The sequence below is a fragment of the Hemiscyllium ocellatum genome, chromosome 13 (genome assembly GCF_020745735.1).
Source record: "Hemiscyllium ocellatum isolate sHemOce1 chromosome 13, sHemOce1.pat.X.cur, whole genome shotgun sequence".
Classification (NCBI taxonomy): domain Eukaryota; kingdom Metazoa; phylum Chordata; class Chondrichthyes; order Orectolobiformes; family Hemiscylliidae; genus Hemiscyllium; species Hemiscyllium ocellatum.
Window position 1 is genome coordinate 77722728 of NC_083413.1, and position 23785 is coordinate 77746512.

General features: G+C 40.1%; 1 protein-coding gene across 1 annotated transcript in view; it reads right to left on the reverse strand.

The window, feature by feature from the left end:
* Positions 1-5548: 5548 nt before the first annotated feature.
* The window catches only part of LOC132821372 (claudin-7-like), a 52079-nt gene continuing 33842 nt past the window's right edge, over positions 5549-23785 (reverse strand). Inside the window, exons 3-6 of the mRNA XM_060833955.1 lie at positions 14791-14955; positions 9200-9281; positions 6853-6957; positions 5549-5630 (exon numbers count right to left, since the gene is read on the reverse strand). Coding sequence (XP_060689938.1) covers positions 5549-5630; positions 6853-6957; positions 9200-9281; positions 14791-14955 — 434 coding nt within the window. The remainder of the gene's footprint in view (positions 5631-6852; positions 6958-9199; positions 9282-14790; positions 14956-23785) is intronic.

Sequence of the window (23785 nt, forward strand, 5' to 3'; positions counted from 1 at the left end):
AAAGTAGAGAAATGATCTTCACAGGCCCAATCTATTCCTAGTTCACTTCAGCTTCAGTTGATAGTAAAACAATCTCCCTTTTCAGGCTCAAAGGTGAACAAGTGCATTTGGGCAGTTGAACTTTTGATTCCAAGTGTCAAATTTGGAGGGAATTATACTATAAGAGGGAATCAAGGCAAAATTTGGTCCAGAAAATATGAGAAACTGAGAATTTAAAATGTTCACTGGTATGACTAACAGTTCCACTTTGGCACTATGAAATGGAGATGAGTTACAATTGTTGGCATGGACTGCCATATTAATAGGTACCTTTATAATAACACTGTGAAAAGCAGCTAGCACAAAACTGAGTTTGGACGTTTAAGTTTCCAAAATACAGGTAACATTCATGAAACCTTTACTGTGGTTACATACTAACTGATCAATGATTGCATAGACTCGTTTTCTGATTGAATTGAAAGTGCCTCCATTCTCAACAGCGTAACATCCATGACTCGCTGCATTTATTGGAATCCAAACATTGCAGCAGATGCATCTGATGACTCTTTATAAGTAGTGAAGAGGGCATATAGTGTGGCTTTGGGGGCAAACATGGCATTAATCACCAGGGCAGCAGTTGGTATCAGTAGACCCCAGAAGGTGACAGTAGTGAAGAAATTCAGGACCACATTAATGAGCATTGGTAGTCTGTGCCCACCTGGCCCGGCTGGAATGAGGTCTTGCTTTGGGAAGTTGGAATTGTCAGCAATGGCCTCCTGAGCCTCCTGAAGCACTGTGGTTCAGTCATACTGTGGAAGCTGACCCACTGCACGTGTACCCTGAGGAGCAGCACATGGCTCATGAGCAGGCATTCATTAGAATCATGGAAAGTCTGCAGAGTGGGAAGAGGCCATTCAGCCCATCAAGTCCGCATTGACCCTCCAAAGAGCATCTTGTCCAGGTCCGACATCCCCTCCCCCCCGCCCACTCTACCACTGTAACCCAGCATTAACCATGGCTAGCCCATTGTTCCCTCTGCTTCTGTTACTCCTCTTTGCTGTTGATTTTGACACTCCTCTTGCTTCTTATTGAAGGCCCAAGTTAGTGATGCTTAAACTGTCCCCATGTTGCAGAGGTTGCCAGCAGGGAAGTACAGATTGAGGCTAGTAAACATACAGGTTGAAATGACCTCCTGGAAAGCACCTGTGAAGCAGTGAAAGTACATTGTCAGGAAGAAAATCCCATGAGTGAAAGCCTTTCACTTAGGCTTGGAAACAGCTCGTCAGTTTCATTTCTTAAAGGCATTCCAGCCTGTCAATTTCACAGTTTCATGAACCTCCACTCCTTACTGACTGTGGTGACCCTGATAAATGTCACATTCTTCAGTAAAGCTGCCTTCCAGCATTCAAAGAGCTCTGTTGAATTCTGTATTAATTGGCTCTTTAACATGTTAGAATGGAGTACAACACAGAAACGGGCCCTTCGGCCCACAATGTTGTATCGAATATGACGCCAAATTAAACTAACCCCTTCTCCTGCCCTTGGTCCATATCTCGCCATTCCTTGCATATTCTTGTGCTTAGCTAAATGTCCGTTAAACACCTCCTATTGTATCAGCTCCACCACCACCCCTAGCAGCGTGTACTAGACTCCTACCACTTCTTGTGTAAAAAACTTGCCCCTCACATCTCTTTTAAATCCCCCCCCCCCCCCCAACCCTCACCTTAAATACATGGCCCCTGGTAATAGAAATTGACATTCTCCATAGATGTATTCTGGGTGCCTGTGAACACACCCGAATAAAAGCTGAAAATGAGCAGAATCACGTCAACTGCCTTCCGCCCAACCTTTCACCATTAAACTGCTGCCACACATAGAGAAATCTTGTTCTCAATTTTTATTTATTGGGCATGTTATAATTTCAACAAGAACAAACTTTACACTCTATTGAAGCATTTACACAAACAATTAAGAACTTTATTTTCTATCAATCTTATTATTAAAAACTACAAAAAACAGCTGGAAAAATACACAATTATGCAAATACAAAACAATGAGCAACCAATAAATGTTCAGCACTGCAAACTACACAAATGTGTATATAAAAATGAAAATAAATCAGATGAAATAGATTCAAAGCGACGGAGTCGTCCACCTTTCTTCTCAACCATCTCTATTTCTTTGTGATATCTTGATGAGGCACATCAGTTGCGAACTGACTCCACTTGTTTTCTCATTGACTTTTGAAAGAGTTTGTTAAAATACTGTTTTTTTTTCCTCCAAACTGTGCTATTGTGTTTTGGTTCTGAGGTACATCTATTGATGAGTACTATGTTTTTGGACCTCTTAAAGGAGCTTGGTTGTTTTTATTAAATCTCCATTCCTCCCCACTTTTGAAATGTGGTTTGCCTGTTAGCCAAGGTTTACTGGCTGCTGTCTACATTTCTGAGTTTGATGGTTGTGGGTTTTGTCCTACTTTAGGAACATTGACTGTGAAATTCTAGGCTGATGTCCAAGAACAGCATCATTGGAGAGCTTGTTTCATTATGACTGAAACTTTAGGCCCTACCTACTCTCTGACATGCACATAAATGATTTCATGGTACTACTTTGAAGTACAACAAGATATTTTTCTCTTCTGGATGATCTGGACAAAATGTATCCTTCAACCCAATATCACAAAAAACAAATTAACCAGTGAATAATGCTCCTGTTTCCAACATTGCAAAAGTGTCTAGACTCTAAGAGTACTTCATCGGCACTTTAGGACATCCTAAATTTGTGAAAGGCACTGTATAGATGCACCTCTCTGTTTTCCTTTTCTTTAGTTTTTAGATGCAAGGTATTACTGAGGATAGCTTTGGCCTCTGACCTTTACAGATTTGTTTCGTATGTGAACCTCTGGAAATGATATTAGAAGCACATTAAGAGCCATTAAACAATAAAACTTCAAGGTCATTTTGTAACTCCTGAAATTCACGTTAGTAAATCCCCCTGTTCTGGTCACCAGATCTGGAGTTTTAGGTATTAGGTTCTGATTATATTATTGATTGACTTTGTCTATTTGTTTGAATGTTTTGGGGCCTGATAATACCTAGCTTTGTTTCTATGCACAGATTTTAGGTTGCTATTTTTGCGTTCTTGAGGCCTACATCCCAATATTGAAGTTTGGTGATTGAGAAGTCAGCGATTATAAAGCCAGAGTGTTTTGCTTTACTGTGAATCCTATAAGAGCTGTGCAGTCAACGCTACAAAACTGTACTGTTTCAGGATTTTAGACTTTAGACAGTCTTGCTCGTAAGGATTTGTCATGCAGAATACTAAATATATAGTGCAGCTTTCAAACACTTTAAAACTGCCTCATCAGGACTGAAGGGGTTTTGGTTACCAAAGGTTTTTAGAATGGTAATTGGAATCCCTACAGTATGGAAACAAGTCCTTCGGCCCAACAAGTCCACACCAATCCTCTGAAGAGTATCCCACCCAGACCCATTCCCATACAGTTACCCCTGACTCATGCACCTAACCTAAACATCCCTGAACACTGTGGACAATTTAGAATGGCCAATTCACCTAACCTGCACATCTTTGGATTTTGGGAGGACCCAGAGGAAACCCATGCGGACACACAGAGGGAGAATGCGCAACCTCCACACAGACAGTTGCCCAAGACTGGAATCAAACCCGGGTCCCTAATGCTGTGAGGCAGCAGTGTTAACCAGTGAAATGCTTTTCGTTATTTGTGGGGTGGTTAAACTTAGGATTAACAGAATTGAATTAGATTAGATTACTTACAGTGTGGAAACAGGCCCTTTGGCCCAACAAGTCCACACCGACCAGCCAAAGCGCAACCCACCCATTCCCCTACATTTACACCTTACAGGCAATTTAGCGTGGCCAATTAACCTGACCCGCACATCTTTGGACTGTGGGAGGAAACCAGAGCACCCGGAGGAAACCCACGCAGACACGGGGAGAACGTGCACACAGTCTGAGGTGGGAATTGAACACGGGTCTCTGGTGTGCTAACCATTGTGCCACCATGCCGCCCACTAATTCTCACTTTCCAATACAGTGACCTGTGACAGCGTTACTTGAAGAACAGAGACCAGTACACTGATTTACAAAAAGCATTTCTGTCTGTGAGCTACCTCCCAGCAAAACACTTTCCTGATATGACACATGTCTGGAGGTATAATGCAGGTGATCCAAGTGTACTTGGACATAATGGTGGAAGTAAAGTGAAAAATTATATTTGTGCCATTTTTCAGCCAAAGCTAAGAAGGACAAGCAGAAAGACTCTCTGTGAGAATTCACTTATGCTTTCTCAACCGTACACAAAAACAGAAAACCAGGATAACTTTGCAGAAGTGCCATGCCATAATAAGCAATAAAGGTGGAAGACGGACAGCTACTGTGTTTTAGCATGCCCAAAGGTAAACAAAGTTTGTTGACTCCTCCAGTTTTGTTCAATATCTTACTGATTGATGAAAAGAAATGTCCCCTCCCTTATTCTGCCATGAAAACTATGATGAGCTTTGATTACATTTTGCTCTGAGTTTACCCTTACTGAGTTCTGCACCAAGCTTAGTTATTATATGTCTGTGCAGAAGTTAATTATAGTGTGGTCTTTGTATAAGGTAAACACAGTGGAATCTGTGTGGGTCTTAAGCCTAGAAACCCATCTGAATTTGAAACACAGAAAGTTGGTACTGCAGCAAATCAGAATTCCAAATGACAAATTCTGACTACAGTTAGGCTCCGGGTAGAGTCAATAGAGGACTCAGACAGTTCCTGCACTGTAATGGTGTCAATATGTTTATGTCTAAACTGATTTTCATTAAAGAAACACAAGGATTATTTATTTGGTTCCAGTGAGCTGTGCACACAATATACATAGAGATCACAAGTCTTCTCACCTTGGTGTACCACATGCTTAAATTAATGGATTACAAACCAAGGCCTTCGCTTTATGTCTACAGCTCTTTGTGATCACTTGTCCTCACCAGAAGTGTTCAAGTGGGAACCAGCCCCCATCAAGACTACAATTTTGGTGCATCTCATTCTCTGAATAATATCCACTGCACCCTCATCATATTCTAGCTTCCATCCTGGCAACTCATCTGCCCCAATGTTTCAATGAGACATTCCCCCTCTTTAAAAGCCTGGGATAGCCAAACTCGCAAGGTGATCTATTCCTGGCTGATGCTGGCAGGTAGATCTTAAACAGATTTTCCTTCCCTTTGCTCACTCACAGGGAGAATGCCTATTCTCAGTCCAATGACAAATCCCAACCCAGTAAAGCAAATGAGACTGAAACCCAGCCATATAACTACAATACTCTACAAATGGATTCATGATTTATGTTGTGTGGCAATTAAAACAAAACAAAAATCTCTGGCATTATAATTTTAGAACCTTCAAAACATTTAGCATTGCAGTGCAGATATATGCTCTACTTATTTAAATGCTTCACAGAGTGGCATAATGATTTTACAAAATACATATGATTCAAGCAAGGCTCTCGAAGACCTGAGTAACATAATTTTTTTTTTGGTCAGTCTCTGATTTAGACGTAAGCTTTTGAATGAGCTGACTCTGTCTTTGTGTAGATCCGTTGTCCACTTTGGGCAGAAGAATATTTGTAGCCACTGTTGAAGAGAACAGAGTGTGGTCATTACTTGTACTGGGACATACCACTCTCCTTCCTATGTGCCCTCATGCAAAACCAAAGCTTTGCTCCTGCCTGGCTTACATCGGCCTTTCTACATACATTCATTTTTATCTTGTTGCCCTCCTTCAATTTTCCTACAGGAATATAAAGGCAAATGGGTCTCAAAATATCATGAAAACAAAATAGAAATAAGAAAAACCAATCCAAACAAGTACTTTGACAAAGCTTAGCAAGTCATTTTATAATGGATGAAGCTGCTGTAGCAAAAATAGCCTTGGGCAGTAGATTCATCTGCCAGACACTATTTTGGCCAAGAATGAACAATTATGCTATCTTCCTTGGTAATGGAAAAGAAGTCTCTATGGAACTTGCTCAGGCGGAGTCTAGTATGTAGCCTACTCATAGGCACATGCAGTGCTGACATACAGTTGGACCTATGGAGAGCCAGCTTATCACTGAGTCTATTTAGAATCTACTAGTTATGAGACCTATCTGAGGCTATATCAGCAGGCTATGTAAAAAATACAAGTTATTGCAAACCTTTAAAGAGACAACTCATCATTTTGAGTCCAGGAGTAAAGAACTCTTGCTTCAATTGCATAAAACACCACTCACATGACACCTGAAATATTGTGTGCAATTCTAGTCCCCTTGCCAAAGCAAGGATATATTTGTTGTTGATGGAGTACAGTTGACATTCACCAGACTAATTCCAGTGAAAGACATGACTGTCCTATATTGGGCTATTGAGGAAACTGAGTAGGTAGCCTCTGGAGTTTAAAAGAATGAAATCCCTATGTGTGGAAACAGGCCCTTCAGCTAAACAAACTGTAACCTACCAAGACCCATTCTCCTAACCTATATTTACCCCTGACTAATATACCTAACTTACACATCCCTGAATACTATGGACTACTTAGCATGGCCAATTCACCCCAACCTGCACATCTTTGGATTGTCAGAGGAAACTGGAGCACCCAGAGGAAACCCACGCAGACACTGGGAGAATGTGCAAACTCCACACAAACAGTTGCCCAAGGCTGGAATTGAACCCAGATCCCTGCCGCTGTGAGGCATTACTGCTAACCACTGAGCCACCCTATGCTGCCCCAATGGGAGTCTATCTTATAAAAAAGTGCAAAACTCTGAAAGGGATAGTCAGGATGAATTAAGTAACCAACAGGAAAAATACCACTCACCTTGGTTGCACATTTCTTTTACAAGAACAACACAAGAATGCACCTCCCAAGATGAGGAGACATGCTCCAGCCCACCCAATGTAGAGAGCAGATCCCAGCTCATATCTGAAAACAAAGAAATCATTAAACTTATAAATCTTAAAGGTGATCATTTACTAACCAATTGGACCAACAACCAATTTTTGGTGACACTTTAAACACTAATGCCATCAACTACTATATTTTATTAACTTACATGAATCATTAAGCCACTGATTACCAATCTCTGCATGTTATGTTTGGGGTGCTACTCAGGCAAGGAGAATAACAGGATTAACCAGCTTTAATCACTATCCAGTATATGGACATTGAGAAAACACTTAAACATCAAACATAGTAATCCTTATGAACGGTACCTTTGAAAAGTAACATACTTAGACAGAAACTGGCATCAACCCACATATATGATATTAAGGCTGATGAGGATATTTCTTGAAGGAAGATAGAGATGTAAAGAGCCTGGAAATTTAGGGAGAGCATTCCGGAGCTTTGACCAACTTAAATAATTGTCATGGTGAGGCAATGCAATCAGTGATGCTCAGGAAGTTGTGGAGGACCTCTTTGAGGAATGTTGTAGAGTTCAAAGAGGTTGCAGAGAGATAGAGAGGGGGTGAGGCCATGGAGATGAGAATCTTCAATTTTTGGGTGATGCTGGAGCCAGTGTGTTAGTGAGAATGTCTGTGACCGCTGCTCATATGCACTCATTGCATAGATAGTGAATGGTCATGTGGCCTTTGGTGGCGGAGGTGTTTCTAGTGAAGGGCAAGGCCTTCTAAGTGAGAACAGCAAACTTAAACAGATAACTTTTGTTGAATGACACAGGAAAGCAAATTTGAACAAATAACTTGTGCTATTAAGCCCAACAGGTTTTATGGTTACTATCGTCTCTATTTACTGTCAGGCTTAAACTCACAAGATCACAAACTGTTCCTTGTTTCTGACAGATTTCTTTCACCAGATAAAACTAAATTACCAGGCTGTGAATGTGCTAAATAGCAAGACCCATATGAACAGTCAGCACCTGCTGATGCAGTTGATAGACTTGCAAGTGTGGAGCTTATCAGTCTCAAATCTGCTTTGGAAACTAAACATTTTGGCAACACAAGGTGATGCTGGAAAATCGCAGCAGGTCAGGCAGCATCCAAGGAGCAGGAGAATCGATGTTTCGGGCATGAGCCCTTCTTTCGGGCATGCCCAAAAAGTCGATTCTCCTGCTCCTTGGATGCTGCTTGACCTGCTGCGCTTTTCCAACAACACATTTTCAGCTCTGATCTCCAGCATCTGCAGTCCTCACTTTCTCCCAACACAAGGTGGTGAACTAGTAAACACAGTGAACATTTGTACAGAGCCTTTTAAACGTCATGACATTTAGCCTTCTAGTCTCAACTTTGTGATCAGCAACTTCAACTTGTAACCAAGCTATTACTAATGAATTGGTATGTGCCAGGTATATCCCTATTTGCCGGATCCTTTATTTCCTTGCTCACTCCATTACAAACTCCCTTTGTCTTTCACATCAACCTTTTTGAAAAAAATTAATAACTTCTGCTACCCAGCGTGGATGATTGCTTTGGTTCTTTGACCCTCGAGTACACTATGTTCATTGAAGTTTAGCAGAATGAGGGGTGATCTCATAGATGCTGATAAAATACAAACAGGACTAGACAGGATAAATGCAGAAAGGATGTTCACGATGACTGGGAAGTCCAGAACCAGGGATCACAGTTTAAGGACACAGGGCGAAGATGAGGAGAAAGGTCTTCACTCAGAGAGTGGTGAGCTTGTGGAATTCTCTAGTGCAGAAAGTGTTCCAGGCCAAAACATTGAATGTTTCCAAGAAAGAGTTAGTGATGAAGGGCCAAACTGATGAAAGGGTATGGGGAAAAGCAGGAACAGAGTATGCAATTGGATAACGATCATATAAAATGGTGGAGTTGGCTCAAAGGGCCGAATAGCTTACTCCTGTGTTTTCTGTGTTTCTAATTTCCAGTTCCAAGAAAGGTCATTGACCTGCAATGTCAAATCTGTAAGACTCACTCCACAGATGCTGCCAGTCGTGCTGAATGCTTTAATCATTTTCCCAATGTACTGATTACGAGATATAGAAATTTAAGTATATTTTGCAAGTACAAGTATTTAATCCTAGTAAAAATCTTTTCCCCATCCATTTGTTCTCCAATATACAGACACATGACTGCCAAGCCATTCTCAAAGGACAAGGTAGAAAAATTGATCCTTTTGAATGTGTTTGACATTTGAAAGAGTACAGCTGATAATACCACACTTTAATGAAATGCTATATACATACTTTGTTCCAGCGTAGACAGGATTGTAGAACCCCGTAACGATGCTGTGAGCATACCAAGAAATGGGAACCATTCCACAAATACCTGTCAACCAAGCAGAAAGAATGTGTCAAACCTCAGACGTAAAAGCAGATAATGAATGGAGCATTTTTACTGATTTGCTTAAGTTCTACTTAAGGAGTGAATCACAGAATTGTAGAATGGTCACATCACAGATTGAGGCCATTCGGTCTATCAAGTCTGTACTGGCTGCTGCAATAGCAGCTGAGTTAATTGCACTCCATCTCCCATTTCCTACAGCTCTGCATCTTTTTTTATAGATAGTCATCAAATCATCCTTTGAAAAACACGCCTGACTCTTCCTTTAGAGTATTCCACATCCTAACTACTCACTGCATTAAAAAAAATCTTTTCCATGTGTAATTGTTTCTTCTTTGAGTGATTACCACAAATTGGTGCCCTCTGGATCCTAATCCTTTCGTTAATGAGAAGTACCTTGATCAGGATGCCCTGTGATTTTGAACTCTTTTTTTCAGAACAATCCCAGATTCTTCACTCTATCCTCATATCTGACATCCTCCAACCCTGGAACCATTCTTGTAAATCTTCTCTGCACCCATTTTAGTGAAAGACTTTGCTGAAGCCTTTTAAGACTGGAGCCCATTCTCCAGCTGAGGGCAACCCCTTGTGTTTTCTACCTGTGTCTCATAGTATATTGGGTTACTATTCAAATAGTCCACTTTTCAAGCCTGGGATCCATATATCTTTTTAACCACTTTTTCAACCTGCCTGGCTAGGTTCAACCATGTGTACCTATAGTCCTGTGAATCTTTCTGTCCCTGAAAACCCCTGCAAACACTGTAGCCTGCATTTTGTGTTGCCTCCATGAGACCAAATGAAGTAGGACCACAAGGAGGCCATTCAGGCCCCTAAAACCTGCTCTGCCATTCAATAGGACCATGGCTGATCTGGCATTCCTCAATCACAATTTTCTGCTCTTCCCCCCTAACCCTTGATTCCCGACTAATCAAAAATCAATCTATCTCAGCATTAAATATGCACAACTCTCTGTGGCAAGGAGTTCCAAAGACTCACAACTCTCTGAGAGAAGAAATTCCTCCTTGCCTCAGTCTTAAATTGTCACCCCTTCATTCTAAGATTATGGCTTTTGTTCCTAGACTCTCCCATGAGGGGGAACATCCTCTCAGCATTTACCCTGCCAAACCCCTTAAGAATTCTATATGTTTCAGTGAGACCACCTCCCCTTCTTCTAAACTTCAATGAGTAAAGTTCCAACCGGTTTAACCTTAGTTTATAAGACAATCCCTCCATACCAGGGATCATCCTAGTAAACTTTCTCTGAACTTCCTTCAAAGATATCTTTCCTTAAATGAGGGGACCAAAACTTCTCACTATACTACAAATACAGTCTCACCAGCACCTTGTACAGATGCAGCAAGTCTTCTCTACTCATATACTTCAATTTCCTTGGAATAAGGGTCAACATCTTATTAAATTTCCTGATTACCAGTTGCACCTGTGTAGTAGCTTTCTGTATTTCATGCACAAGTGCCACCATATCCCTTGAGTTGCTGCTTTCTGCAGTTCTTCACCATTTAGCCGTTACACTGTTCTTCTGTTCTCCCTTCGAAAATGAACAACTTCACATCTTCCATACTGCATTTGCTTAACCTGTCAATATCTCTCCATAAAGTGTTCCTATCCCTGTCATTGGCTGCCTTTCCACCTACTTTGCCGCTTCCTGCCAACAGAATCACTCCATAATTCTCTACGTTAAATTTCATCTGCTAAGTGTCTGCCCATTTTACCCGCCAGTCAATGCCAGCTTCAAATCTGTCACTGACCCCTCAAAGTTCACTTTCTACTTAAGTGCTATCTGAAAATTGCCCTCTACACCAAAGTCTAATGCATTAGTATTTATCAGGAAAAGCAAGAGTCCCAGTTCTTGTGGTTCTGTTTGCCGAGCTGGGAATTTGTGTTGCAGATGTTTCATCCCCTGTCTAGGTGACATCCTCAGTGCTTGGGAGCATCCTGTGAAGCACTTCTGTGATATTTCCTCCAGCATTTGAAGTGGTTTGTCTCTGCCGCTTCCGGTTGTCAGTTCCAGCTGTCCATTGCAGTGGTGGGTATATTGGTTCCAGGTCGATGTGCTTATTGATTGAATCTGTGGATGAGTGCCATGCCTCTAGGAATTCCCTGGCTGTTCTCTGTTTGGCTTGTCCTATAATAATAGTGTCCATCCGCATCCGTGAAATCCAACTAGCCATGAAACGACATGACCAGCTATCCATAGTAGCCACACACACAGATGACAAGCAACATGAATTCGACTGGGACAACACTACTATTACAGGACAAGCCAAACACAGAACAGCCAGGGAATTCCTAGAGGCATGGTACTCATCCACTGATTCAATCAATAAGCACATCGACCTCGACCCAATATACCGGCCACTGCAGCGGACAGCCGGAACTGACAACCGGAAGTGGCAGATTCAAACCACTACAAATGCTGGAGGAAATATCACAGAAGCGCTTCACAGGAGGCTCCCAAACACTGAGGATGTCACCTAGACAGGGGACGAAACGTCTGCAACACAAATTCCCAGCTTGGCGAACAGAACCACAACAATGAGCAACCGAGCTACAAATCTTCTCACAAACTTTGAGTCCCAGTTCTACTGAGAAACTACATTGTAGACCCTCCTCCAGTTCGGCAAAATTATATTCTGTTTCCTGTCAGTCAACTTTAAGCCCGGAGCGTAACCTAAGTTGGAAGAAATTTCGATTATGAAATATCTTTTGAATAGTGACACTCATCCTTGGCAATGAATAATCAGCTCAATCGATATTTATATGGAAGTTCTGCTAATGTTAAGTGGGCTATTCAATAATTGATCTCAATGCAGTTCCTGAGGAACTAAATGCTATCTTCAATCACAGCCTCTGCATAAGTTGTCACTCACACTGAGTTGGTAAGAAGCTCAATTGCAGAGAGTCAACATTTGAACCATGATTGATTAGTACCTGGAACTCAGTTACTGTTGATGTAGGTGCTTCCAATCTGGAATCTGTTGTCTGAAACAAGAGTGGAAGCAGATTCAATGGGAATCTTTCAAAAATAAATGAGGACAGCTTCATGAAAAGCATCAATTGGAAGGGCAACATGGAGTCGGGGGATGGGGGAGTGATAATGAGGTGGGACAAAATGGATAGCAGTTTCAAAAAGGCAGCCCAGGATCAATGAACTGTGTCCCCTCCTTTTTCTGTGCTGTATGTTTTTATGGTGCTATAATCGCTAACTTGATCTCAAGGAGAAACACCAAGTAAAGCTTACTCATACAACTAGTACTTTTATTATCAATCTGGCATTTCAATTACAACTAGTCATTTACTTGTGATCTGCAGCACACAATGTGACTTATGTATTTTTTACATGCAAACATATGGACATCCAAATTAGGAGCAGGATCCTAAGGGTCTATCAGTCCCTTTGCCATACAACAAGATAACGGCTGATCATATTGTGGCCTCAACTTCATACTCCCATCTAGTCCCTAAAACAATTGACTCCCTTCAGAGTCAAAACTCTATCGACCTCTATCTTTAATGTACTCAATAACATACGTCTGTTGTCTGGAGAATAGCAGTCCATAGGCTCACGGTCCTCAGAGAGAAAAGGTTTCTCTTCACTTCTTTCTAGATGGAAGATCCCTGATTTTTAATTCATGTCCTCTAGTTTTAGTAACTTCCATGAGGAGAAACATCCTTCAGGTTAACTCACCCATCTGATATCAGTCGAGTGTGCCTATCCTGAACTGTTTATGATGCATATACATTTTTCCTTAAATAAAGAGACCAAATCTTGTATAAAGTACTGGAAATGTGGCCTCACCAACACTCTGCACCACTCCAGTGAAACATTCTGACTGTTAAATTCCATTGCCTTTTCAGCAAACAGCATAATTCCATTGACCTTCCTAATCACTTGCTGGAGATGTATACTAAAGGTTTGTGATTCATGTACCAAGATATCTAGATCCCTCTGTACTTCAAAGCTCCTCAGTCTCTCCCCATTTAACTAATATGCTGTTTTTCTATTCTTCCTGCCAAAGTGGACAAATTCATATTTCTCCCATTATTCTCTTATCTGCTTTCTATTTGTGTCTGTAAACTTATCCAATCTATACTGCTTTGCAGACTCTTCTATGTCTTTTTCACACCTTGCTTTCCTATTGACCTTTATATCATTAATTGATTTAGCAATAAAATATTTGGTTCTTTCTTCAGTTCATTGGTATAGTTAGGAAATAATTGAGTTCCAAACACTGATTCCTATGGTGCACTATAGAGTCATAGAGTCATAGAGATGTATAGCACAGAGACAGACCCTTCAGTCCAACTTGTCCATGCCGAACAGATATCCCAAACTAATCTAGTCTCACTTGCCAGCATCCAGCCCATGTCCTCACAAACCCTTCCTATTCATATACCCATCCAGATGCCTTTTAAATGTTGCAATTGTACTGGTTTCCACCACTTCCTCTGGCAGCTCATTCCATACACGTACCACCTTCTGAGTGGAAAAGTACTCCCTTGGGCCTCTTTTATAACTTTCCCCTCTCGCCTTAAACCTATGCCCTCTACTTCTGGACTCCCCCACCCCAGGGAAAAAAACCCTTGTGATTTTATACATTTTTATAAGGTCACTGCTCAGCCTCCAACACTCCAGAGAAAACAGCCCCAGTCTATTTAACCTCTCGCTATAGCTCAAATCCTCCAACCCTGGCAACATCCTTTTAAATCTTTTTGAAACCTTTCAAATTTCAACATTCTTCTGATAAGAAGGAGACCAGAACTACACACAATATTTCAAATGTGACCTAACCAATGTCCTGTACAGCCATAGCATGACCTCCCACCTCCTGTACTCTTGTTAATTTGTGCTAATCTAAATGCTGCTTATTAATGCCCAGTTTCTGTCAACTTGCTACGCTATAAGCATATATTTTATCTTTGATACAGCATTTTGTCAAATGTCATCTGGAAATCTAAGAACAGTACATCCATCAATTATCCCAAGTCTGCCTTCTCAGGAAGATATACACTATTCCACCGTGCTGAAAATGTGTTGCTGGAAAAGCGCAGCAGGTCAGGCAGCATCCAAGGAACAGGAAATTTGACGTTTCGGGCATAAGCCCTTCATCAACACATTTTCAGCACTGATCTCCAGCATCTGTAGACCTCACTTTCTCCTCGAAGACTATTCCACTGTGCTCTTTCAAAAAAGAGCAAATGAGTTCCTGGCCACTGTTTAACCCTCAACCATAAGAGGCACCATCTCGATGATTTTACAAATGTTTGTGTGTCCTTCTCATCAGCCTGCAGCATGTGTTGGGGGATTTCAAGTCAACACCCACACTTTTCCATCCATTCTGTAAGGTTCTAATGTATTCTCAAGCTCCATTTAAAATATATCACCAGCCATGGACTAGTTATTCCTATTGTTCAGTATGTAACACACCATTCACCTGCTTAACCAATTGTTTGAAAGTTCTTGTCGTTGTCTTACCTGATAGAATGAAGACAAGACCACCAGAAAGGGCTATCTTTCCTTTAGTTTTCTCATCCGTGCTCCCAATATTGATACATTTCATGCCAAACAGAGCTATCAGTGTACCAAAAACTCCCAGAACGATGGCGATGATCATGAGTGCCCGACATGCTTGGACATGTGCTGCAAGAGAAGGAAATAAATGTTTTAAGTGTTGGTGCAAGACTGAGCCAGGCATGGTGTAGAAACAGCCACAAGGAGACATCCTTCATATGAGCCACCACAGTGTGCATGGAAACATTTGAACATTAATATACCCAATATTTTTCTCAACAGAGCTTCAAGAGAATTTCCTTCTTCCCTTTCTAGCTACCTAATCCAGCATGCGAATTCTTCTGGCCATAAGAATTATATGTGAAGTGTTTGGATGAACATGAGCCACCCTTAAGAGCATGGGTTTGCCATGCTAATAGGGAATCTCTCTCAGAGATGGCACAAGAATGATCAAATTGTAATGTGGAGGTACCTCTTTGACATGTTTGGGACTACTCCCCTGAGGCTAGAAGACATACATCCTGTTGGGTAGAGGTTTGAGCGCTCTCTGTTGATTCTAACCGTCTTCTGCTGTCCTGGGAGCTCTTCCTACTAAAATGGAAACCTGAATTTCCCCAGGGATGGGATGAGGTGCCTCTGCTGACTGGTTTCTGTGAAGTTGTTGTTTTATTGTTCCTGCATCTATCCCAGGAATCAATCGACCTTTCTTTGAATGTACAATGGTTGATTCATATGATCTGCCCAAAGATAGGGAAGCTAAAATTATTTAGCCATCTGTCTAGGATATTTGCAAAATGTTGGAATACAATGATGAAATTTGTTGAATACAGCATGGATGCTTTAAGAACATTGTGTGCTGGGGTCCACATGTTAAGAAATCCAATGATAAGCTGTACACAGAAGTGCAGTAGAGACTGGGAATATTCTAATTCCTGCCCCCACACTATGCTGTCAAGTCTCAAAACTTGAGATGCTCACATAATGGATCACTCCATGAACTCATGATCCTTATGGGAAGCTACATATAACAGAGTCACAAACTGAACACTCGATCACAGTGTAGATCACATTCAGGACTCTTGCTCATATTAAGTATGACCACCTTCCAGCATGCGACAATGGGATCATCTCTTGTAATCTTACGGGCAGCAATTCTCCAAATGTGGTTCTTTCTATAATCCAGCCAGAGAATTCAGAAGAAACCTCTTTATCTTGTGTAGTGAGAAAGAGGAACTTGCTATCATACATAAGTCTGAGGTGAATAGGGTTGAGGGTTTTTAAAGGAAGCTGACACACATGAAAGGGAATGGAATAACAATGATTATGTGCAGATAAATAGGTGAGAAAAGCTGGGGGATATGCTAAATTGAAACTTAAACAGTGGCACGGACTGGTTGGAGTTGAATGGCCTGTCTATAATTTTAAAATTTTAATTTTTATGCATGTCTTTTCTCTCTGTCTGTGTGAGTGTATTTGCTCCTTCTCTATCCTCATTGTAAATCCAATGAGCTGGCCTTGCCAAAATATATAAGATGCAAAATAGTAAAAGTAGGATATATCCACAATATTATTGAATGTCCAATCGGAACATAGGCTTAGGCTCTTCAGCTAATTAGCTTGGATTGTGTTTCACCTCCACATGAGCAGTCATTCTAATTCCATGTATTTGTCTTCTTCCCATTTTCCTTTTTCCCTTTGCTGTCAATATCCAACATTCCCATCCTGCTATCACCTTTGCCTCAACTGTGGTATTGGATTCCACAGTCTCACATTTCTCAGGAAAAATAGATAAAAGCTTCACTGATTTCAAAGTACATGTAAAACAGAATAGAACACAACTGGAGTTGACGTTTGACTCAGGCAACAGTGCAATATGGTGTTAGTGTATTTGCAACCCCTTTTACACACTGCCCACTTCATTTTCTGCTGTAAGGGCAGTAGAGTGGAATGCATTGTGGACAGCATATTCACTTTTGAAAATGTGTTGCTGGTTAAAGCACAGCAGGTTAGGCAGCATCCAAGGAATAGGAAATTCGACGTTTCGGGCATAAGCCCTGGGTTTGTGCCCGAAACGTCGAATTTCCTATTCCTTGGATGCTGCCTAACTTGCTGTGCTTTAACCAGCAACACATTTTCAACTGTGATCTCCAGCATCTGCAGACCTCACTTTTTACCAGCATATTCACTTTCATCATTTCAGATTAATCCAATTCTAACCTCCTAACGCAAGGGTTAATACAAGTTCTAGTCATTATGGAAGTAAAGGTGTGAGTGGTTGAAATTAAGTTGGATTCTTGGGATGAATGATGATGGTAGATTATGTTCAATAAGACAAATGACATTTCTCACTCTTCCTTATATTGCCATATTATCTATTTTGACTCACTTTTTAAAGAATCACAAATCTGTCAGATTCTGAGCTTCTATCTGCCTCTCCTTCCTCTATTAATCTGAAATGCAGTATTGGTGTTATCTCACTGACATTACCTTAAATATATCTTTATTTGTGCTGCTTTCAATATTGCTGGAGTCTTCAACTTTGGACACGGACATCATTTTTTTCTTCAGTCTGATCACATTATGTGAGTACACACATGACCACTCACCATGCTCACATATAAATACAGACATGTTGGTGGTGGCATCTTACAGTTCACCTAAACAATCCCCTAATGTATTCATGTTGCAGTCTGAAGCTATGGATAGGAATGGTAATGCTCCAATGCCCATGCCATCACACAGCTGACCAGGAATCTCTTCCACTCTATCTGCTTGGCATTGACATGTGTTGAAGGGATTTGCTGTTTGATACTCATCCTATTTGGCTACAATATAAAAGCACATTGTTTGGGCATGGACTCTGTGGGACTTGAACCTCAACACACTGCTTCTGGCTTAGAGGCAGGGATATCATAACAATGCTCAGGACACCCAAGTGTGCCTATGTAAACAAGTACAGTACCCAATGCTGTATGAAAGCATGCATTATACCTGCAAGCAATGCTCCCATAAATTAGGTAAAGTTGTTGTCAGTAGATCAACGATAGATTTTTAACAAGATCATTTTTGAAATAAGACACTGTCACTGTCACAGCTGTTGACCTAAACAATTCTCTTTCTTCTTCCAGACCCATAAACTGTGATTAATGAATGAATAAATAATTCAATTGACTGGACTTTCTGGGTTTCATTCATAAGTGTTGTTAAATTACGTCCTTCTAACTGGAATCCTTCAAATATTCTTGCGGGTGGATGTTAAGTTCAATTAGACTGCACCTAAAGAATGATTAACATTTATCAGCAACGCCTTCAATCGAGTGAGCTTCCCTTTTCCTTTTTTGGTAATTTTCCTTAGAGCTTAACTCGTATAAATTATGACACTAAACTGGTGGGCGAATATTTCATCATTGCTATGATGGGGCATCACCTTTCGCAACATCATTGTCCTCGGTGAAGCTTTGACCTTATGTCATGGATTTTCAACTAGTATTATCCCAAATCAGTGATGCTACAGAAACACAGCTAGCCCACTCCGATTCTCCTCCAAGTTACATTTTGAAAGAAGTCAATGGCCCCATATGCCGGGTGGTGATAGGCCCTTAATCTGTAATACCTGTTTTATGGCAATCTTAAAGCTACACAAGCACCTTCCATCTGTAGCCTTCAAGGTCTTGCCGTAACAGGTTTTATATTTCATGGAAACTTCCTTGGTAGGGTGTATTGGCAGACATATGTTTAGGTCATAGCAAGGGTATGTCAACCGTCCACAACCTAATTCTTGTTTGTTCATTGTTGAGTCATCCTACAACCTTTTGCTAACATCACAACTAATAAAGACAAAGTAAGGATTAAACTGGACACAATTTAAGTCAATTTCTGGTCACATTGAGTTCGCCAGAAGACACCTATATCTAAAACTAATATTTCCACAAATTGAATTTTCAATTCACGCGGTTGGATAATTTCCTGAATCATGCAGGAAAGGTTCTCATTTTGTGGCACTCCCTAAAATATCACCATTAGCTAAAGACATAGTACAGTGCATTGTACTTCTGCATGCTTCAGTGAATTGAAACATTTCATTTAGAATATCTTGAAGGTTGACGCATATTTAGTCATAGAATCATAGATTTGTAACCAGGTGCATGGACAGAAACAGTAGGCTCCAGTGCTACTCCAGGACCGGGCTCCTGGCTCCTTACCTCTGAGCTGAAGACAATAGACCCTTTAGAATTCGGGTTCTAGTTATCAGGCTCTGGAGTAATCCACCATCCTAAGCCTTGCTTCCTGAAGCATAGACTTACAATGAAGAAGTGAGGCTATTCAGTTCATCATGATCACGTCAATTCTTTGAAGGAGATATCCAATTAAATCCAGACCTCACCCACCTCCTTCCCCATCTCCGTGCAACTTTACCAATTCAACCATTTCTCTGATTGCCCCTGCAATTTGGTTTATTAGTAAATATGATGAGTGTACATTAAATGCATAAATAGTTCACTACGGAGGGAAATTTCTGCCATGAAAGGGTGAGTTACATCATTAAGGTAAATTCAATGATCTTTGGTTGCCCATATCATGTCTTACAGGAAACAGACATTTGAGGCAAGTCTGCTTAATTGTCTAATTCCTGTTACCTTTAAATGAGGTTTAATGCTGGCAGTATGGGATCACTGAACTTATCCATTAGTTACCAGCACAGCCAAGGTTTTTATTTATATTCTTTCATGGAATGTGGAAGTTGCTGGCAAGATCAGCATTTGTTGCCCATCCCCTACTTGTTACTGAGCTGAGTAGTTTGCCCTGCCATTTCAGAGATTAATTAGGAGTCGACCACACTGATGAATCAGGTGTCATATGTAGGCAGGTAAAGATGTCAGATTTCTTTCCCTGAAGGACCTCCGTGAACCAAATGAGTTTTAAAAATGATAATTGGTGATAGTTTCATGGTTACCATTACTGAGACTGGCTTTTAATTCCAGATTTATCAATTAACTTCACATTTCATCCTCTCCCATGATGGGACTTGAACTCATACCCTCAAAGTCATGCTCCTTCAACAGCACCTTCCAAACCTGTGACCTCTGCCTCCCAGTAGGACATGGGCTATAGGTGCACAGGAACTCCATCACTTGCAAGCTCCTCTCTGAGCCACATGCCATTCTGATTTGGTACTATATTGCCGTTCCTTCGCAGTCACTGGGACAAAATCCTGGAACTTCCTTCCTTACAGCACCGTGAGTGACCTGATAACCCAAGGGCTGCAGTGGTTCCAGAAGACAACTCACTATCCACTTCTCAAAGCAATTAGGAATGAGTGATAAATGCTGGCCTTGATGCTCAAATCCCATGAATGAATTTTTAAAAAAAATTGAAATGATCTGATTTTATCTTTTCTGCGCTACTGAACTTTAGCCACTTTGATAACGTCCCCTTATAATCTTCGATCTCAACGTCTGGTCTCTCAACTTTTTGGGTCTCTGGATTATTAATCTAGTGACATTATCAATACAACACCATTTCTGAATCTACAAACATTCATATTGTCTCATTAATCTGACTACTATCACTATATTAGTGTTGGTAATGCTTGATTCTGTGAGTTCTATTTGTGGGCAAGAAAGACGCAGACATTTAATATGGGTATAATGCAGGGTAAAGAATGGAAAGAAGACCATTGGAAAGATATCTTTCCTCCTTAACTAACATGGAAGCACACAGCTGGACTCCTGTTTCCAGGAAGTGTCTGTCTGTAGCTGGATGTTCACTTGTGTTACATCTCACCCATTGTACTTCGGCAGTTCTGCTGTCTACTTGCCACTGGCACTCAAATTGTAATCTACCAGCCCTGCCATATTGTTGCAACCTAAGTGCAGAATGGTTTAGCTGGCAAATGCTTGGTAAACCTGGAGCAGTGTTGTACAATCCAAAAAAGAACTTCTGACTCGTCAAAGGGAGGTCAGATAAAATGATCATTGGACTGTTGACTAATCATCCAACTGCTTTTTGAAAGTTCCACTGCCTTTGCACCTGTAACTTCACCAAGAGGGCTGTAATAAATACTTGTTTGAGGAAAACATTTTCTGGAAAAAAACAACTAAAGTTGCAGATAATTTAACATTACTCCCTCCAGTCCTGGCAACCCAATTCACTTTGAAATGATCTGGTTTTATCTGTTTTGCACTATTGAGTATGTTAGACACTTGAATGTGGTCCCCTTTTAATCTTCGATCTCAATGGCAGGTCTCCCAACTTTCTTCATCTCAGTTTTGAGAGGATTACTGCTCCTCATCTCTACACCATCCCCTTCAGCCTTTCAGTAGCGCAATTAGCATTCAAGTATGATCTGCCCACTGCATTGAAATACAAGGTTATAAGCTTCTCAGACATTCACCTTCCCATCCTAGATATATTCTCACATGCAGCTTGTCATTTTAATAGATTCATCATCTCATTTGAGCAGATGAATTTCATCAAAGTGAGGATCGCTGTTGTACACTTAACGTGCAAGATATTTTTAATTTGTTTAGAGCAAAGAAGATTAAGCAGAGAATTCATAGGAGTGTTCAAAAATTTTGCACAGAATTGATAGAGGAAATAAAGAGAAACTGTTCCCACTTCTGGACAGGTTGTTAAGTAAAGGGATACATTTAAGATAATTGACGAAAGACATTTGGAGAGATTAAGGGAAATAATTTTACACAAAAGTAGTTATGACCTGAAGCTTTTTGTCTGAAAGGAGGGTGGAAGCAGATGCAATAGTAACTTTCAAAAAGTAATTGGATTTATACTTAAAAAGCAAAACATTGAGCCATTATGAGGAGAAAGCAGAAAGATTAGGACTAATAGGATAATTCTTTCAGATATTATGCTCAAGAACAGTGGGTTCTTACTGACTGAAATGGGTCAATGATTAATTCCTGCAGCATTATTTAATGGTGCAGCAAGTGCTCATTGTTATGAACAAGCAATGTTCAACTTCCATCAGCTGAGGCTTAATTCTCTGTGACCTTTATAGATTAAAATGCTTTCTTTTAAAAAAAGATGAAAATCACCAGCCTACAATGGTCACAGTTGTTCTCTAATCAGGTTAGAAACTTATGAAGCTATCAATAAAAAATATCCAGTCTGAAATTAACATGTCATGAAAATGACTGAAACCAGTCATTAGGACTTATATCTCCTGTTTCATTTATGCCTTTTGAATATTTCACATTTTGGGATGAAAGTCACCTGCAGATTATCCAGCTTGGGAAAAAAATAAAGCTAGGCATGGGAATGTACAAATGAACTGTATTTCAAACAACAGCTTTTGGGGCAAGCAGGGAGGGAAAATGTACTTGTAACAGGAGAACTGGAAGCCTCTCTCTCTTCCTGTTTCACAAAATTTCTTTAAAAATAGCACCCAGTGAGAAAGCAAATTGGAAACATATCCATTTATCAAGAACACAAAGATATCTACAAATTTTGTTCTAGTTGGGAGATACAGGTCATCGATGAAACAATTGTGGTCTCAAGTTAAATTGAACAGTTCAAGAACTCTAAAGACTTTTCAAATTGCAAATTCTTAATTCCTAACCTCCCTTTTTAAAAAAACCAAACACTTTCTTTTTTAAACTTTACACCAGTGCATGTGCATGTGTTTGATGTTGTCTTCCATTATTTTTCTTGCAGCTAGCAAGTACTATTATCCTTCTTTCCTTCAGTCAAGAAAACTTTATAATTAACTCCTTAAATAAGATGACATATGCCAAAAAATTAAATAACGTCCTTGCAGCTGAATGAGGGGATTAAAAAGAGGGGAGCTAATTCACCCCTCCTCACCTGGTTGCAACAATATACAAGAATTTGGTGGATTTGAAGTTATTTTTTTAAAAAGTCATCAATTTGCAGGATTTCAGCAAGCCAGAAATCTACTTGGAAACATCTGTTAAACTTGCATTGTCTTTCTAAACTGGTTTAATCCCAGTTACATAAATCAACCAAGAAGATTGTCTTAGCAATTAGCTGATTCCTAGATGCTAATTAAATAAAGATTAAATCTAAAAAATAAAACTCAGAGAGTTAATAAATCTTAGATAAATATATGTAGGTAGAACTAAGTCTTACTAATTGAGTAAAAATTCCATTTGAGCCAAAATTTACAATATCCACGCTGTACATCTCTCTGACTCTATGACTCTATTTCATGAAAATTCTAATCTTTCTTCCTTAAAAATCATGGTTTCAACATATTATATTGTGTGTTTGATATCGTTAAGAGAAAACATCTTCTTCAAGGTTCGTAATCTGTGCCTATAATGCTGGTCTGGGTTTCTGTGCATCCATTTTGATACTTCCACAACTCCTGCGTGGCACTAATGAGACTCAAATCAAAATGGAGATCACAAACTACCTAGAAATAGCTTGATGGTCTTGTAAACCAACTGAAACTTCAATAATGATGTAACATTTCACTGTAAAGCAATCATAATGTTTTCATTAATACTTTTGTTGTTCCAAAGATTACAACCAGTTACCATCAGTTAGTCACCATACATACTTCTCTTAAGCATCTACTTGCTTTTTAATTCTTTTTAATGAGATCACTTTGCTCAGAGGTGCAAATTATTGCCATCATTACTAAGTTGCTTGAGAAGTTAATCCAATAAAGCTAACGATCATCGCAATTGACATAAGCATTTGTTCCAAGCTACAAATTTCAGAACATCACTGCTTTAGAAAGGGTTTAATGAAAGCGATAAACAAAACTTTTTCCTAAGAATTTAGCCTGCTGGTATTTACTTGTATTACAGTCCCAATTGTACCAGATGATGATGAGAAGTTTAAACTGTATTCACACAGATTAGCATTTATAGAGTCATAGTCATGGAGTCATAGAGTTCTGCAGGACAGAAACAGATCCTTTGGGTGCCAACCAGATATCCAAAATTAATCTAGTCCCATTTCCTGTAACCTG